General features: G+C 37.9%; 1 protein-coding gene across 7 annotated transcripts in view; it reads right to left on the bottom strand.

The window, feature by feature from the left end:
• The window catches only part of FBXW7 (F-box and WD repeat domain containing 7), a 205,262-nt gene that overhangs the window by 9,717 nt on the left and 176,702 nt on the right, over window positions 1–18,843 (bottom strand). For all 7 annotated transcript variants that reach the window (XM_075543700.1, XM_075543699.1, XM_075543695.1 and 4 more), the window contains 5 exons: window positions 10,049–10,183; window positions 6,070–6,193; window positions 4,609–4,745; window positions 3,268–3,381; window positions 1,845–2,026 (listed from right to left, as the gene is read on the bottom strand). In XM_075543700.1, the coding sequence (XP_075399815.1) occupies window positions 1,845–2,026; window positions 3,268–3,381; window positions 4,609–4,745; window positions 6,070–6,193; window positions 10,049–10,183 (692 nt within the window). The remainder of the gene's footprint in view (window positions 1–1,844; window positions 2,027–3,267; window positions 3,382–4,608; window positions 4,746–6,069; window positions 6,194–10,048; window positions 10,184–18,843) is intronic.

Raw genomic sequence — 18,843 nt, 5'->3', positions numbered from 1 at the left:
CTTATAGAGGTCTAAATATAGGCATGTACATATGTAAATACAGTTACATATAATGAAAGGGGGAATAAATCTATGTACATATATGTATTTATAAAGTATTATGGCAGCAGATGGACATTGGGCCTCCACTCACGTACTCCCTCAATACAAGAACAATTTGTTCTACTAACACGGCACTCTGATGTTCACCTTCCCCTGAAGACAAAATGGGTGCAAAGCAAATGTGGTGAAGAAAGCTGATGTGTGCGGCAATTAAAATATATAGCATCTGGGGTCTTAAAGGCTTGAAGGTAAACAAGTGGCCATCTAGCTGAAAAGCAACAAAGTCCACATAGAAGAAGCACACCAGCCTGTGTGAGCATGAGGTGTCAATGGGATCAGGTATCAGGAATCAAAAACCCAAAACAAAAAAATCATATCAATGGAAATGTGGGGAGGCAGAATGGAGACCCAAAGCTCATCAGTAGTCAACTGGGCACCTCCTGTAAGAAGAGCCAGAAGGAAGAGATGAGCCAGTCAGGGTGCAGTGTAGCACTGGCAAAGAAACAACCTCCCTCTAGTTCTTTAATGCTTCCTCCAATAGACCCCAGTTACCCCAATTCTATCTTACACATCTGGCTAGACCAGAACATGCACACTGGTACAGTTAAGAGCTCACAACACAGGGAATCCAGGACAGATAAACCCCTCAGGACCAATAGGGGAGCAATAATACTAGGAGGGTAAGAGAGACGGACAGCAGAACAGTGGGTGAAAGGTGACAGCTGTCGGTGTAAGACATGAAAAAAAAATAATATATTATCAAGGGGACATAGAAAGAAAATGTTTGAAAGATGACGACAACATGTACAGATGTGTGACACAATGGATATATGTATGGATTGTGATAAGAGCTGTAAGAGCCCCTAATAAAATTTTAAAAAGAGGAAGAATATCAAAGGGATTTTAAATACTGTATACATTCAAGTATAAGCTGACCTGAATATTCAACAAGGCATCTAATTCTACCACAAAGACAGCATTAAAAATGTGCTGGAAAACTCGGCTTATACTCGCATATATATGGTGGGTGGGCTTTACAGGAGGAGATGAAAGCAAGAGCGAAGACACTGGGAGGGACAGGGCACGCAGTCCAGTTTGGCAGAAATAATGTTGAGCACTGGACCGACGCTACTGTACGTAGCTCGGCAGGCCACAGCAGGCACTCCGAGCATGCAGAGTGGGAGAGCGATGCACAGGCAGTGATGCCACAGTTCTCTGTAAGCTCTCAGAGCGCACACACACTTCCGCAGTCATTCAGGGGACAAGAACGGAGAGAATAAATGAAGACCAGCAAGCTTCTGGTCTGAGTGAGGGAACTGAAAAAAATCTGTGGAAACTTGGAATGAAAAGATCATGGCATTTCCCCACAAAACTCCGCAGCACTTCAGAAGCTGTGTAAGAGGGGGGTAGAGCGGTTTGGTAAATAATGAGAGTCAGGTAGGCTTGAGGACTGAATGACTGCGTTGATCCTAAGAGGAATTTGACTACATCTTTGTGTGACCCTGATGAGTAATTGAAGATGTTGAACGAGGTGCCATTCAAAATGAAGAAGTAGAGAGCTGTAAGGAGATGCCAACACTAACAAATGGGATGGAAATTTAATGAAAACCCCCAATTGTAAATCAATGCTCTGCTTTCCTCATAAAGAAACATCTGGAATTTGATAAAGTCTAATTTAAAATCCTATTATCTCTAACTCTTTAGTAGACACAGTAAACATTATACAATCTGCACTCTACAAAAGTCCCCAATTCACCAGCAGCAGAGGAAGAATTCTCAAACATGAAGAGATCTTCCCTTACCTTTTTTCATGAAGATGCATACAACGCACGGTAGAAGTATGCCCGTATAAGGTGTGTATACATTCCCCAGTCTCTGCATTCCACACCTTGAGAGTCCTATCTGTAGATCCACTAATGATGATATTGTCTCTCATCTGTGATGACCACACTCCTCCTGTGTGTCCCACTAATGTCCTCAGACACTGAAAAAAGTTAAGATGATTGGTTTTGGGCAGAAGGGAAAGCAATCTGAATAGCATTGAAATAGGCCATTCAAAGTTTGCAGTAAAGTTAATTTACTCAATTTGACTGCACAGCACAACAGAAAATAATTTTGCACAGCAACATAGCACTGCTTATTGCTTTATAAAACACTAATTTACACACAGAAACACACAACATCAGAGGAACGTGTATGTAAAAAGCACACTTCTCATTACAGCGTGACAGCTCCAGTCCGGTAGGATGAAAGAGCACTAAAATTGCAGCTTGTTTCTTCCTTGGAAATAGATTCAGTGAAAGAATTCCAACAGAGTTGGGTGTGGCTGTAGACCACACTTCATCTGAATCTGCCCCAAGGCAGTAGTTAGGAGGCAGCCAAGCAACTTCTAGACAAGTAAAGACAGACAGCAAAACCCTGAGGTAAATACCAAACTAATATTACACCATGGAAGTATGGAGGCTGCTTTACAGTTTAACACCCGACTTGGAATATTTAGAATATGTTGCCCAAGAAGCAACACACTAAAGACTTTAAAAAACTAAAACCAATGATTTTTGACCCCTCACATTTGCTTCAATTATTCCTTTTAGGAAGGGGTGGGCATCACCAGCTTAACTCGGTAAGATATTCTGCACTAGACAGATAAAACCAAGTATCCTCAAGCTAATTACTAGGGTATAATCTTGTATGCAGTCAAGTTTATTGCTTGGATTGCCTTTTTCCTTTAAGTTCCTATTTAAATATATAGTTCACATAACTTCTATCTAAATTAAAATAATTTAACCACTAAATGACAGATGGTTTAGCAACATAGCAGTTTACAAAAAAAAAAAAAACCCAAACAAACAAACAAAAAAAAACCAGACACAAATATTTCTCAAACACATTTTTAAAAAAGATCGAAAAGTAATGAGGAATATATCAAATGGTTAATAGAAGTTGGGACATATTAAGCTATGGACAAGACTGAAAAGCACACCTATAAATCTCCAAACAGCTGAGTCACCAAGACAGAGAAACTGTGCAAATTAAGAAGAAACATAACATGCAATCATCTTCATGCGGAGGGGACTGACTTCATTAACTGTGGGAAATGGCTAAATAGAAGGGCCCTATCCAGGCTCTAATATTGATTATAAAAGTAGAGTCAAACACAAATCCTTATTATCCTCTCACTGGTTGTCCTTGAGAAAATATATACAAATGATGAAATCAGCTTACTTTTCCTGTAACTGCTGACCACACTTTTAAAGTGTTGTCATCAGAACCGCTAACTATTCGGTTCCCACAGAACTGTAAGCATGTGATCACATGATCATCGTGTCCTTTCAGCACCTACAAGACAGACAGATACACACATCAGAAGCACGTCAGGATGTGTTCTTTAAAATATCACTGAAAAGAAAAATGAAGTCATAAGCAGGGATAAGCTATTACCTACATCTAGAAATAAAATTTATATAAAATCTGAAGCATCACTTTCTGGCGGACAAGTATTAAACATTTAGTTGTTTACATATTATGTACATTTGAAACATCAACTATTAACATTTTACCAAGTCCTAACCTGACAGGATGATTCAGACACAAACTTTTTAATATCTGATTAAACAAAAGAATATGCCACCTTATTTTCGCCACACAAAACAAATTAAAACATGTAGTAATCAAAGTGCAAGAGTGACAATTACTAGCTTTTTAACTTAAAATCTTCTTAATCATAACATATATAACAGTATTTCCCATTTTTTTCCAATGGCAAATATGTATCTAAGAATTTCAAGCATATTTTACTTTTTATCTGTTTGAAATGTTACAAGCAGAGAGATGTTAATTAAGTGCTAGACTGTTAACTACAAAGTTGGAGGTTCAACGCCACCAGCAGCTTCTCTGGTAAAAGCAGTAGCTACCTGCTCCCCTATGGGTTTACAGCCTTGGGAAACCGCACACATACAGGGTCACCAGGAGTTGGACTTGCCTGGAAGGCAGTGGGTTTGTTAAAACACCCAAGAAAGCAAAAACGCAGACAGACTCTGTGGGCAGTCACAACAGTGCATTATTAGATAGAATGCATACCATAAAACTCAACAGCACTTGAAGAGATTTATATCCAGATGTGGTAAGACTTGAAATTTAACAAGCATTTTATTCAAAGGCGATTCGTTTTCACATTACATGAATTAAATATAGAGGACTATTGTCATTAGAAAAGCTATTTTAAAAATACATAGCTTTCCTTTTTTTAGGAGATAGGTGTCACATTATACTGCTTGCCACGAAGTGAAACCGTATTGGTGGTGCAAACGCTGATTAATGTTTTCAGTTACACGTCGGAACACTGGTGGTGTAGTGGTTACGTGTCAGGCTACTGACCAGAAGGTTGACAGTATGAAACCAACAGCCTCTTTTTGAGGAGAAAGGCTTTCTATTCTCACAAGAAATTAGCCTCAGAAAACCTACAGGGACAGCTCGACTCTGTCCCAGTGGGCTGCTTTGAGTCAACACCAACAATGTCAAAGGCTGCTGCTGGCTTTGAGTTCTATTAGGCAAGAGTCCAGTTACCTTGGGAGATCTGAGCTCTCCTCGCCTCCAGTTGGTATCGATTCTGTGCTGTCTGATGTAAGCGCTTTTCCACGGACTGTGTATGAAACCTGGCTTTATTACTTTCCTTCTCTTGATGTGCAATGGTTCGTCAATCCCTGCCAAGGTGAGAATTAAGAGATTGACTGCCACCACCAATGCAAAATATACACATCACATATATAAAACCAACTTCATGTCACTGTATGCTCAAACCAAATAAATATGAAGCATTATTTAATTTCTAATATTATTTACATAAAACAATAACTTAAAGCTTTACATTCACTCTAACACTTCGGATTTCCTTCTACATCTTTGTATTCATGATTTCATTTCTTTCTCAGAATGATTCTTTGAGAGAAGGTAGAGCAGGACTTATTAATCTTACTTTTTGTATCTAAAAGTTTAAGGACAAAGGTTTCACTGATTAGTCCATCTCACAGAAACAGTGCAGGATTATAAACCACGTACTGGGCTTTGGCCTCAGAGCTGTACTGACTTTACCTGATCAGTGATGGTATTCTCTACTCGACTACACAGTCCCATCAAGGTAGGGACCACCTGGAGAGGACTTGTCTCATGCTGACTTACTCTCACAGTTTTTGTTTCTCAGAGGCAAATAATACTTTTACATATTTTTATAAAAATAACATTTTCCCCCACCAGGTGCTTATAGCAAAAGAGTCCTCCCCCACATAATATCTACTTCTCTGATAAGAAATCTTTCTTTTTTTTCTCCTTCTAAAAAAAAAAAGTGAAGAACATGAGCTCCATGACAACAGGAAAATGGCAGTTTATCACAGCACCCCAGCCTTTCGGTGTGCTTCATGTTCTTAAAGAAACAGCACCTGTCTGCTAACCGGAAAGCTGGTGGTCTGAACTCACAGGCTGCCCTACAGGAGAGAGGTGCTGCTGGCTGACTGCTTCCATAAAAATTGCAGGCTTATATATGCCATGGGACAATTGTACTCTGTCCTATAGGGTTAATACGCGGTCGCTATGACGCAGAATCAATCAACTGATGACAACAGTTTTCGGTTTGTTTAACATAATCAATATTTATGGAAGGAATAGTAGACTATGTGAATGTTTAGGGGGTTCTTTTGAAGAATTTTGGTCTTGACGTCACCATTTTGATGACTTTTACAGGACACCGGGAAGCAAAGCAAATCCATATGCTATTAGTTGCAGCACTTAAACACTTAGTTGCCAGATTAGGTTCATTTGAACCGTGGAGTGACCTATGAATTTTATATAAGCATGACTACAAAACGAAAGCATGTTCTTTGATATGACAAAGTTCCCTTTGTCAGTTAATTCTACTTATACATAAACAATAAAAAAACTCAGTTGTTGTTAGTTTAATTTTTTAAAATTGTTTTCAGATAATCTGGCTTTCTCAAATTACAAATATCTTGTCGACATAATAATGGAGCTGACCTTCTTCTTTGCATTTCTCTCTCCAGAGAAGGTTGTCTTCAGCCAAGATTCTCCAGTAGCGGCATGTCTGGGCAGCGTGCAGCAGGTCTCTGGGCTCCAGGAAGGAGAGCACGTACAGGGCCAGCTGCGGGAAAGAAAGCAGTGTTCCCACACTCACACGCGTGGCTGCCATACAGGCTGTCCTGCTAACTCCTGCCAGCTACCTTCAAGGGCTATGTAGTCAACTTGCGTCAGCAGCAAACCAAAAACGCTCTTACTGACTCTTAAGGCTACGTTGGTATTGGGTTGCTTAAATTTCATCTCTTTCTCTTCTTTACTACAATGAAATTTATTCAAGACAGGACTTAAAATATCTGCTCGACAGGTAATTTGTGAATAATTTTTTATTTACTCTTACATTTATTCTTACAGAAATTTCTTACAGTTATATATAATTAAAAGTTTGACTGTTTTATTATCACAATGGCAAACTTTTCAAACATCTACAACTTTGCCATAAATGACAAAGAGTGACAATCATCAAGTTGTTCCACAGACACATATATACGAGAAGACTAAAAAGTTCACGGGAAAATAGAAGTTTTCCAACAATTTTTTATAGCCTCATTATAAAAAATTTGGGTTCTAACAGCTTACGATTGCTTATGACGATGCTCCTGATGAGCTAGACATACTGTATATACTCGTGTAAGAGCTGAGTGTTTCAGCACACTCTTTATGCAACTTCTGTGGCAAAATTAGGTGCCTCGGCTGATATTCGAATCGGTTATACTCGAGTACATTTAGGAGTTTTTATTGAACTAGTTGCCCGGTATGCCATTGATCCAAATATTTTGCTTCCAATAACTTCAAATCATATTTTTCTTTGATATATACGGTCAATTCACATTAACAGAGGAAAAGGAAAGAGAACAAAGGGCAATAATAGCTTCTAAGAAGGCTTAAATGGCCTAAAAATTTCAGTTATTATGAGAAAAATTCGTCTACAGAAAGCAATAAAATTTAGTCTGCATGTAATTAAATTACATTTCAAGGTTTATAACAAACTATTAGAAAAAGGGTAAAATGTCATCTTGGGCTAAAAGTACAATTTGTATATTTTAAAATAATAAGCAGACATTGCATGATATAAAATTAAGTGCTCCCAAAGACTTTATATAGAGGTAATCATCACATATTTAGTACATTATAAATTGATACACAAAACACTCCAAACAACCAGTATTCAATTTAATGATTTTAACTGTGATAACTATCGAATAAGACACTAGCCATTTCAATTTAATAATGGTGAGTGGGAGGTGCCCTGGTGACATAAGGTTGGTTGTACTGGGCCATCAACTGGCAAGATCAACAGTTTGAGTCCTCCAAAACACTGGCTAATACAGAAAATAAAAACTGTAAACTACGAAAAAAATTATGACAAGAAGGCAAAATGTAAGTTGGAAAAAGTTTGAATGAGGGAAATATAGAGCATAAACAGGCTGGCAAAAATGTGTTGTGGTTTTCTGATTAAAGGGCCAAGCAAAAAGGGAACAGCAATTACTTACACGATTCTTACTCCATGCAAAGGCATTCTAGTTCCTGAAAGGAAGTTACATTTTTCCTATGGGGCTCTGGATAGGTGACGTAGAGTGGGCCTTATTCTGAACTACATCCCAACAAGCAGGGTAGAAGGTTTGTGGGCTTTGAGTATGCCCAGCCAAACAGTCTAGTGACATAATGTTCTATTCATTTGGCATCAACGATGAAAATCTAGATTAGTAATTCTTCCTATGGACCACGTCTAGCAGACAGATCTCTGAAAATGAAGAACTATTTCAGATAATTACCCTTCTTGCCTAAACTTGTTATTTTACTGGGAGTTGCTATTCTGTTTTACTTTAAAATCTCTATATAAGATTACCACAATGTATTTAAAAGGTAGTCAATCCTTTCCCAGAATTACTATATTCCAGCAAATTGAACAAGGAGAAAAATCCCAACAAAAATGGATGAGAACGAAAATACAGAAAAAATTGTCCAACACTACATGAAAATGTTCAGGTCTTCCTTTAGATCACTTATAATATCCCTACATATTTCTTAGTATTTATTTGGAAAATAAAGATAATTTGGTTTATCACAAGTCTCTTATGTGAGGCTAGTGACATTTTTGAGATCAATAAATGTTGGTAAGCAGCTGTGAAATCTGTTGAAAGGAATTATAAGAAAAACAAATCTACTTTAACTGCAAAAAATAATGTATTAAATAATGATAGTACTAATCTCCCATAGGATATTAATTTCTTTTCAAAAAAATTTTAGGAGCATATTAATTTCCTTTATTTCTCCACACAGATAATAAAACACTTTTCAAAACAGGAAAATCTTTTTATCAAGTAGTTGAAAAGAAAAGGAAAACAGGTTCTAGTAGGCTAAGGACCATCTCTCGTTCTTCTACCTGCCTTCAAGTCTTTTTCCTCAGCTAATCCTTAAAAAAAAACCAAAACGCTAAAGCAAAAAAAAAAAATTAAAAAAAAATTTTTTTAAGTGCAGGTGTTCTCGTAGTCTTAATTTGTGCTTAGCTCCTGTAATCTTAAAGTGCCCCTTCATGGTCTTCTGGTTTTAAATCACATTTTTGTGTGTAAAGAAACACCAGAGAAATTCAAACAGTAAAACAAGGAAATAATTTAAAATATAACATTTCTAAAAGATAAAGGAACAACCTAAATTATAAGAAAGCCTTTATTTTAACAAGACCGTTACCCTCTAAAATAAGAAGGATATCAAGAGAAAGTATGAAGAATATATCAAAGGTGAATTAATTTACCTTCAGTAACACACCTGCAGTGTTTCTTATTATTAATGTTTTTCTGGGAGCAAGAGAACTCATGACACCTTCAGAAGCCAAATTTATTCAAAAGGTTTAGTTTTAGAATGAGGCAGCCAAGAATAAAAATTCTTTTGGGACCAAATATCATTACCAAAAAAAGCACACCAAAGAAGAGACATTTCAGGGGGAAAAAGTTATCTTTGCTTGCTTTTTCCTACATTATCTGTAATAAACTATTTTATTCATATCTGATGAGAAATTATACTTTGGACTATTTTTAGTGCCCTTGGAGGAAAGATGGGGCTTTCTACTCCTGTAAAGGTAGTAATTCTACCCTGTCCTAAAGGGCCGCTATGAGTCGGCATCAGACAGCAGTGAGTTGAGCTAGAGCCCTTAGAAATGTCTACAGTGGTTACCTAAAACTGGTGACCCGTTTTTGTTAACATTTTACATTTTAGGACCATATTAACATATTAGCGTTTTCTTTAATATGGTCTTCTTAAAATAAAAAACTCTAAGCTCATTGCCATTGAGTTGATTTTGAGAAATAGCGAGCCTTTAGTAGAGAAATCCCTGTGGGTTTATGGGGACAAAAAGTCCCACTTTTCTCCCAGGAGCAGCTGGTGGTTTAGAACTGCTGACCTTGCCACGCAACGTTTAACCCACCCTGATTATTTATATTCTCATGTTCTTCCTACTTGCTGACAAAATGGAAAAAATAAAGTCTATATTAAAAGAAGAACTATATCTATGCTACTCTTTACTTATGCAGTAAAGAAAGTCCCTATAATCATAATCAATCTATGACAATTAAAAAATAGTGTCAGTACACACACACACACCCTACCAAGATAGTTAAATGCTGAACTTCAAATAATCTAGGGAACAATCTTAGTGAAGAAACAAAATAATGGAACTCGAAAGCCTATGTTATTATATATGATTTATCCAATGGTGGGAAAAAGGCATTCAGTTCATAAACATACATTCTTCGGAAATTACATTATTCATGCATGGTAGTTTGTCAATTGCAGCCCTTTTTTAACACTAATGAAGAGTGCTAAACTGATAGTATTGAATATCATAATTAGCATGAGAAATTTTAAAGGTGGTAGCTGATGAGCTATATATTCATAGTGCCAGGGAAGAATTTAACTTACTTACCTCTTTAGGGAGCAAGGAAATGAAGTCTCGTTGAAACTGGGGTTCTATCACTTGCATCATATGCTTTACTTGTGTCGGTTCACAACTATCAATAAGTTCATCTAAAGCAAGCAATTTCTCTGGTCCACTCCAGCTCTAGAGAAATGAGAAATTTTTATTACTTTAACAGATGGCCCAAATCATAAACTCATGATCAAGATCCGTATCCGGACACACCATACCTGTAGACATCAAGGTAGACTGATAAAGTGGCTATTTATAGCAATATTTTCTCCAGAAGGCAATGAAGTGGCATTTAACCTCATCAAATTAACTATCTACTTTTATTTGATAAAGGCTAAGAGTCATAGTTTTGACAAAAAAACATTTTGAATTATTACAATGGTTAAATACTTACCCATCATGAGGCCTCTGGTTGAGGAACCAAGAACATTTTATTCAAGAAAACATCCATAGAGCCACTAAAGGTTGGAAACGACTAGAAGGAAGGGGAACTAGGAGGTACATTAAAAATGAAAACTACTCCCTCCCCAAGAGTAAAATATACCTGTGCCAAAACCCCTATTTTTTAAAAGGAAAAAAATTTAAAGCCACTTAATTTCTCCTCAATATAATCATACCAGATAAGGTATTCAAAGGAGTAATATTTAGGTTCTTTCAACAAATTCAGATGGAGAAGGTTGCAAGTGAAATCAAGCAAAGTACAGAAAAAGATTAAGAAAACACTAAGAGCAAACTGCAAAAGGAATTAAAAATTAGAACCCACACAAAGCAGTGGCAAATAGAAATCCAGAAGATTAGTAATTAAGATTTCAGAAAAAGACTATACAATCAAAGGGCTGAGGAGTAGAAGTGAATAAATGCATGGCTGAAGAAAAAAATACCATATATACTCGTGTATACCCAGAGTTTTTCAGCACAATTTTTTGTTGTTGCAGTTTTTGTGGTAAAATTGGGTACCTCGGCTGTTATTTGGGTTGACTTATACTCAAGTATACACGATACTAATTTTTTAGAGGAACAGTCTATACCACTGTATTTATATATCTGGTTGTCAGGAAGAAAGGCTGAAGATAGAAAAGCTACCCACGTGGGCCAGACCTTCTATAGAACCACATAAGAGAGATGATTTCATTGATGAGATGGTGGATGTCGTCTTGTTTACAATATAGTCATAGCACAAGTTACTAATCTTTGTCAATGATATATATACCTTTCAATTATGTGTCACAAAGTATGTTTGGCCTTTTATAGTGAATCTATGCGGTGGCTCCAAAAAGTTTGCAGAATGACAAAATAATGAAATTTTTCCGTGAATTTTTTGAAGCGTGTATTTATATATATATATAAAATTTAAATGTTTCATCTTATTTGACTCATTCAATAAAATACTGGTTCAAATATTTAGAGTTTCAGAAATATTTTGCTATAGTTTTTGTCAGCTGGATCATTCCTTTAACTTTTATACATCAGTCTCCCAATTCCCCACCTTTTCCCTCCTAATTCTATTTTCCACACAGAAGTCAGTCATACTGTTAGAAATAGGTAATTCTTCAGCTCAAACCCTCAGTGGCTACCCATTTCACTCAAGGTAAAAATATATACGTTACACAGCTTACCAGCGGTATCATTAACACATGCTTTGTAGGTTATTACATGAACACAACGGTGCAAAAACCTACATCAACTTGGAATGAGGAATCATGGAAAAAGTCCTGAAGTGGGAATCAAGAGACCCAAGGTTTGGAGGAAGCATACATCTAATTAGATTACCATTTAACTTCTTCAGGTCTTAGTTTCCTTATCTATAAATTCTGATCATTTTAACGTTATTTCTGCTTAGGTAATTGTCCCAGAAATCAAAAACAAAATCACCCTCCCTTGGTGCTCTTCACTGTAAAAGAGAAACATATTTACAGGAAGGGAGGAAAAAAATAACAACCCTAATTTCCAAAAGCATCAAGAGAAGAAAATGTAATGCAAACTTGAAAATTGCCCACAGAAACGATATTTTACTTCAGGTGATCCGAGAATGCAGATGGAGAGAAGAGAAGCAGCGGCACTGGACTGTAATGAGGGCCTAGGTTTCACCTGCAAGCTCACAGCAAACGTACATGCAGTCCCTTAATTAGTTTGAGTCTCAGAGGTTTCCCCTGCATAAGAAACAATTTAGTCTATAATCAGTCATTTCTAAAAGCAAGAATCAGAAAGTCCCGCAACCCCCAGAAGAGCCAGGTAAAGCAGAAAGGGACTGGAGCGGCGAGGTCCCCAGGGAATGCTGAAGGTGGACTTTGGGGCCAGGGTGTGATGCCCCAACAGACTGGACTGGAAAACACTCCTAAAGGCCAACAAACAGTCCTTGAACTGAATACAATCTCTTCTTTCTTGTGCTGTTGTTTTTTTTGTCATTGGTTTGTTGTTGTTTGGTTGTATATTGAAGCTTGGTTTTGCTCTGTCTTATTTTTGTTCATGTTTTTCTCTCTGCAGGTCTGTCTAAATAAGATAGGCTGGATGAACAATCTGGAGGAGAAAACAATGGGACTGACAGTTCAGGGGGGACATGGGAGAGGGGGAGGTGGGGGGAAAGGTAGTGATGTTAACAAACCCAGGGGCAAGGAAACAAGTGATCCAAATCGATGATAAGGAGGGTGTGGGAGGCCTGGTAGGGGTGATCAAGGGTAATGTAACCGAGAGGAATTACTGAAACCCTGGTGGGGACTAAGCATGATAGTGGGACAGGAGGGAAGTCAAGGGAAATAGCGAAAAGAGCTGGGAGGCAAAGGTCATTTATAGAGGTCTAGATAAAGACATGTACATATGCAAATATATTTATAAATGAGGATGGGGAAATAGATCTATGTGCATGTACTTACAGGTTTAGTATTAAGGTAGCAGAAGGACATCAGGCCTCCACTCAAGTACTCCCTCAATGCCAGAATACTTTATTCTATTAAATTGGCATTCTGTGATGCTCACCTTCCTGACATAACCGCTGAAGACAAACCCGGTGCATAAGCAAATGTGGTGAAGAAAGCTGATGGTGCCCGGCTATCAAAAGAGATAGCATCTGGGGTCTTAAAGTCTTGAAGGTAAACAAGCGGCTATCTAGCTCAGAAGCAACAAAGCCCACATGGAAGAAGCACACCAACCTGTGTGATCACGAGGTGCCGAAGGGATCAGGTATCAGGCATCATCAGAACAACAAATCTTACCATAGTAAATGGGGGGGGGCTGGAGGTGTGGAGACTCAAAGCCCATTTGTAGGCCACTGGACATCCCCTTACAGAAGGGTCTTGGGGAGGAGACGAGCCAGTCAGGGTGCAATGTAGCAATGATGAAAAGTACAACTTTCCTCTAGTTTCTAAATGTTTTCCCCCTACTCACCCCCACTATCGTGATCCTAATTCTACCTTGCAAGTCTGGCTAGACCAGAGGATGTACACTGGTACAGATAGGAACTGGAAATACAGGGAATCCAGGATGATCCCTTCAGGACCAGTGGTGGGAGTGGTGATACTGGGAGGGTGGAGGGGGTGTGGGTAGAAAGGGGGAACCAATTACAATGATCTACATGTAATCTCCTCCCTGGGGAACGGACAACAGAAAAGTGGGTAGAGGGAAACTTCGGACAGGACAAGATATGACACAATGATAATTTATAAATTATCAAGGGTTCATGAGGGAGGGATGAGCAGGGAAGGAGGGGAAAAATGAGGACCTGATGCCAGGGGCTTAAGAGGAGAACAAATGGTTTGAGAATGATGAGGGCAATGACTGTACAAATGTGCTTCACACAATTGATGTACATACGGACTGTGGTAAGAGTTGTATGAGCCCCTAATAAAATGATTTTAAAAAGTGTCAGGTTCAGGTTCAGACTCCTAAAGGCGAACAGTCCTTGAACTAACTACAAGCTTTTCTTTTTTGTTGTTGTTGTTATTTTTGTCACTGGCTCTTTGTTGTTGTTTTCTTTTGTTGCTTGGTTTTGCTCTGTCTTGTTTTTGTGCATGTTATTATCTCTGCAAGTCTGTCTAAATAAGACAGGCTGGATGAATAATCTGGAGGAGAAAACAACAGGACCGAAAGTTCCAGGGGTGGGGGGGCATGGGAGAGAGGGAAGCGGGGGGAACGGAAGTGGTGTTAACAATTGCGGGGGGAAAGGGAACAGTGATCCAAATCAGTGGTGAGGAGGCTGTAGGAGGCCTGGTAGGGTGTGATCAAGGGTAATGTAACCGAGAGGAATTACTGAAACCCAAATGAAGGCTGAGCATGATAGTGAGACAAGAGGAAAGTAAAAGGAAATAGAGGAAAGAACTAGGAGGTAAAGGGTATTTATAGAGGTCTAAATATAGGCATGTAAATATATTTATATATGAGGATGGGGAAATAGAGTTATGTGCATATATTTACAGGTTTAGTATTAAGGTAGCAGATGGACATTGGGCCTCTACTCCAGTACTCCCTCAATGCAAGAATACTTTCTTCTATTAAACTAGCATTCCAAAAGATATGGTATCTGGGGTTTCAAAGACTTGAAGGTAAACACGTGGTCATCTAGCTCAGAAGCAACAAAGCACACATGGGAGAAGCACATGAGCCTGCATGATCAGGCATCAAAGAAGAAAAATATCCTATCATTGTGTGCTCACCTCCCCGATATGATTGCTGAAGGCAAATGGGTGAAGCGGCCATCTAGCTTGGAAGCAACAAAGCCCACCTGTAGACAACTGGACATCCCCATACAGAAGGGTGGCAGGGAGGAGACGAACCAGGCAGGGTACAGTATAGCAACAATGAGACTTACAACTTTCCTTTAGTTCCTAAATGCTTCCTCTCCCTATCCCACCCCCACTATCATAATCCCAATTCTACCTTACAAATCTGACTGGACCAAAGATGTACACTGGTACAGATAGGAACTGGAAACACAGGGAACCCAGGATGGATGATCCCTTCAGGACCAGTGATGAGAGTGGCCGGTTCCGAGAGGGTGGAGGGAGGGTAGGGTGGAAAGGGGGAACCAATTACAGAGCACTACAGATGGACTCCTCCCTGGGGGACCGACAACAGGGAAGTAGGTGAAGGGAGACATCAGACAGTGCAAGATATGACAAAATAATAATTTATAAATTATTAAGGGTTCAAGAAGGAGGAGGGAGCAGGAAAGGAGGGGATAAAAATGAGGAGCTGATGCCAGGGGCTTAAGTGGAGAGCAAATGTTTTGAGAATGATGAGGGCAACGAATGTACAAATGTGCTTTACATAATGGATGTATGTATGGATTATGATAAGAGTTGTATGAGCCCCCAATAAAATGATTTAAAAAAATAATAAAAAATAAAACCAAATCACATATATATAAAAAAGAAAAGAAACTAAAAAAAGAGTCAGGTTTAGTGTCGATGTAAGGCTGAATAACATTTTTTTCCCTCAAAAAACAAAAACAAAACCCAAGTGACTCATCTGGTGTTGATGGAGATAGTTCACAAGCAAGCATTTGAAAACACTGGCTTGAAGGATGCCTTTCCTACCCCATTCAGGTATAGAATTGTATGACCTTAGGTAGTACAGTATTATACTTGAATTCTACAGGGTAAAGAGCTCATTTCTCTCTGTTATCTAGTTTCTATTCTCGGACAGTTCTGATGGTTAAATTCAACTTTCATCAAAATCTGACTCAAGTAACAAGAACCAGGTTTTACTTTCCAAAGAAAACATGCACCAACCTTTCACTTTTGTTATATAACTGTGATTTTTAAGACATCTATGTTTTGCCTTATTTCTTTCTGGCTAAACACATGACTTTTTTTAATCTATCCTCTTGCAATGAGGTTTCCTAATGAGACGATTCTGAATAGAACTTCAAGTTTTTAATCTTTTGTTGACTAACAAAATAATCTAAACAAAAATAGGTCAGAAGACAGGTTAATTTCACAAGTGTTATCATAAAATGTGCTTAAATTCTTCAATCTAGTAGCTCTTATTATACTTTAAGTTGCACAATAAAATATTTTCTATATTACTTTTGAATATTTGATTACTAGATCCTTTCAAATGCTATTCAAAGCAAATATGCTTTGATTAAAATAATGTTAGATTTGTATTATGCTAATACCCTCCCACATAGTTAAATTTGTTCTTCATAGCAATACTATGAAGCAAGAATTAATAGCACTGCTTAAGCTCTGAGGAAAATGGAGGCTCACAAAAGTTGTTTCTTGGCCAAGAGAGGAAACACATTGATCGGGAGTGCATGCACTACATTTCCAAGCAGGTTTTCAGAACATTTACATGCTTTCTCACTTTTTAGTGTTAAATCTATTTTAAAGAGGATAAAAATAACAAGTGCTTATATAAATTTAACAGTTACCCAGTTATTAGGGGGCAAAGCCAGAATTTGAACTAAGACCTCCCCCCAGGCCCCCTAAGTCACATGAGCTTCTCATTATATCACAATCCCTCTGAATGTAATTGAATATTAAGACGCTGATATTTTCAAGTAAAAGATATCATATATTGAGCAACCCAAATGAAATAAATGAACAAAAAGTTATGGTCAACTTAATCTGAAGCATAATTTGACCCCCAAAAAACCCAAAAACAACACCAAACAAACAGAATTCAGGGCTCCTGAAAATTTGTAACTACCAAAAATATATCTGATTCTTGATTTGTCTTTAATCTCTCTCAACTGCTATTTATCAAGAATGGTGTTATCACTTGTCATTAATTTATAAACTCAGCCGTGGGTACTTTTGTCATTGTAGATGAAGCTGGAGGAAAATAAAGCTGTAACACTGCCTGAGAAACAATAGAAGACCAGGAAGAGGACAAGTTCTTCCATTTCACGTGTTATGCAACAGCAAACTCATCACTAAATGTCCCCACAGCATATTTGTGGAGTTCATGCCAGCTCAATTATCCCCCAATACTAACACAGGTCAATTCATGGTCCCCCATTTTACTGTGAGATTACATCTCTACCAGCAAGGCATTAAAGCGCTGTCACACTTTAGGCAAGTGATTCCATTCTAGCTACTTTGTCACCAGCCCTCGGGAGGAAAAAAACACAAAGCAGTACACAATCATAAGGCCCCAGGCATGTCTGAGACGGACACAGCACTCAAGATAGCAAGGTCCTGATCTACTGTCCTGATGATCTTTTGTTGTTTGGTTTCCTTTAAAATTACATTATTTGTTGATAAGAGCTTGTAACAGCCTCCAATAAAATGATTTTTAAAAAATTACATTATTTGTACTTAGACAGGAAACACTTTCTTTACGACCACTACTCTTTCTCAGACTACAAAGTAATCAATTAGACTGTTTCACAGACCAAAAGCCAGGTACTATTGTTTAGTTCATTGTATTTCACTGATGTTGTGAAACACATTTTTTCAAAACAATGAACATTTCTAAATAACAAGTATGGTATATTATATATGATGAAATAAATTTAAGTGGTAACATTTGGCTATTTTATTAAGTAAAACACAAGCTAGCTTTAACTATGTCGATTAGTTACTACTCTGCTTTTTTGTCTTGTATTTTCCACACTGTAAGTGAAAAAGCATGACACTGCATTTTAATATTCCCCAGCTTCTTGGGCTTAATCAGAAAGAATTGTTGAAAAATTCACAAAATACCTTTTCAATGCTGTATAAAATGCCTGCGTTCTATGGCATATTTTTACCGTAGAAAAATTAATTTCAGGGTGATATGGCCGAATGAAAAATTTAGAATTGCAATGGTATATACACAGAAAAAAGTTAATGAATCTAAGGTAAAACATCCGGTAAGGTTAGTAGGAGGTAGTAGAAAGAGGGTTAGGAAGAATCCTCATGGAAAAGGTAAATGTAAGCACTGCTGCCAAACTGAGTCACATACTTCTTTGTGGGACAAGTTGTCCTTAGCCCTGTCCACAGGTCTACCCCACCACCCACCCTTCCCCGCTGGCCTGGTCAGCCCTACATCAACTGCTGGGACCATTAAGACCTTTTTGTCTACATCAGGGATGAAGAGAGAAGTCATACCCAATTGTGCTGAACCACTCTGCTCAGTTTTCAGTCACTAATTAGGGGATGAGGGGATTATCCTTGTTTTTCTGAAATCACCTCTAAAGTAGAAAATACTTAAAAAATTCCATTAAAAAAAAGCAACTATGCTTTAAGTAAGTTTTCCAGCTACCAAAGAAAAACAAAACCAAAAAAATCGGGTGGAAGAGAAATTGATGTAGCTTTAGCCCAAGTATTTAAAACATCAGGATTTACATAACTGGATATGCTAAATACCTAGCATACCCAAGTATCTTTCTTTTGCAACCACATTCCCTTATGCTTTCATTAAAGACCAGAGCATTTAAGCAAGAAGAAGAAATGAAACACATTTCATTTTAGATTATATGGTGGCATCAGAGATGCTGGCACTTTACATACCAACTATTAATTATTATTGGCAAAGACTAATCTAGGACTTCATTCATGCCAGATATTTTTCTAAACATTTTACTTACTGACACTATTTTAATGAAAGAGGAAACAGCCTGTAATATCACTCCTAGCAGTGATGAAGTGCTGGTGGTGCTGGGGGATAAGCAATGGTTTGCTAACGGCTAGGCCTACAGTTCCACAAGAGAAAGACAGGCCATCGACTCCTGAAAAGACTGAGTCTTGGAAGGCCATCGAGAGTGAGTCACCATCAACCGGAATTGACGTGATGGCTGTGGGTTGGTTTTGGTTTTTATCCTAACTTATAAGAAGCCCTATTGCTACTGTGGGTTAAGTACTGGGCTTTTA

The sequence above is a fragment of the Tenrec ecaudatus genome, chromosome 3 (assembly GCF_050624435.1).
Source record: "Tenrec ecaudatus isolate mTenEca1 chromosome 3, mTenEca1.hap1, whole genome shotgun sequence".
Lineage (NCBI taxonomy): Eukaryota > Metazoa > Chordata > Mammalia > Afrosoricida > Tenrecidae > Tenrec > Tenrec ecaudatus.
Note: the sequence above shows the minus strand (reverse complement) of the source record. Positions and strands in the feature narration are given on the sequence as shown.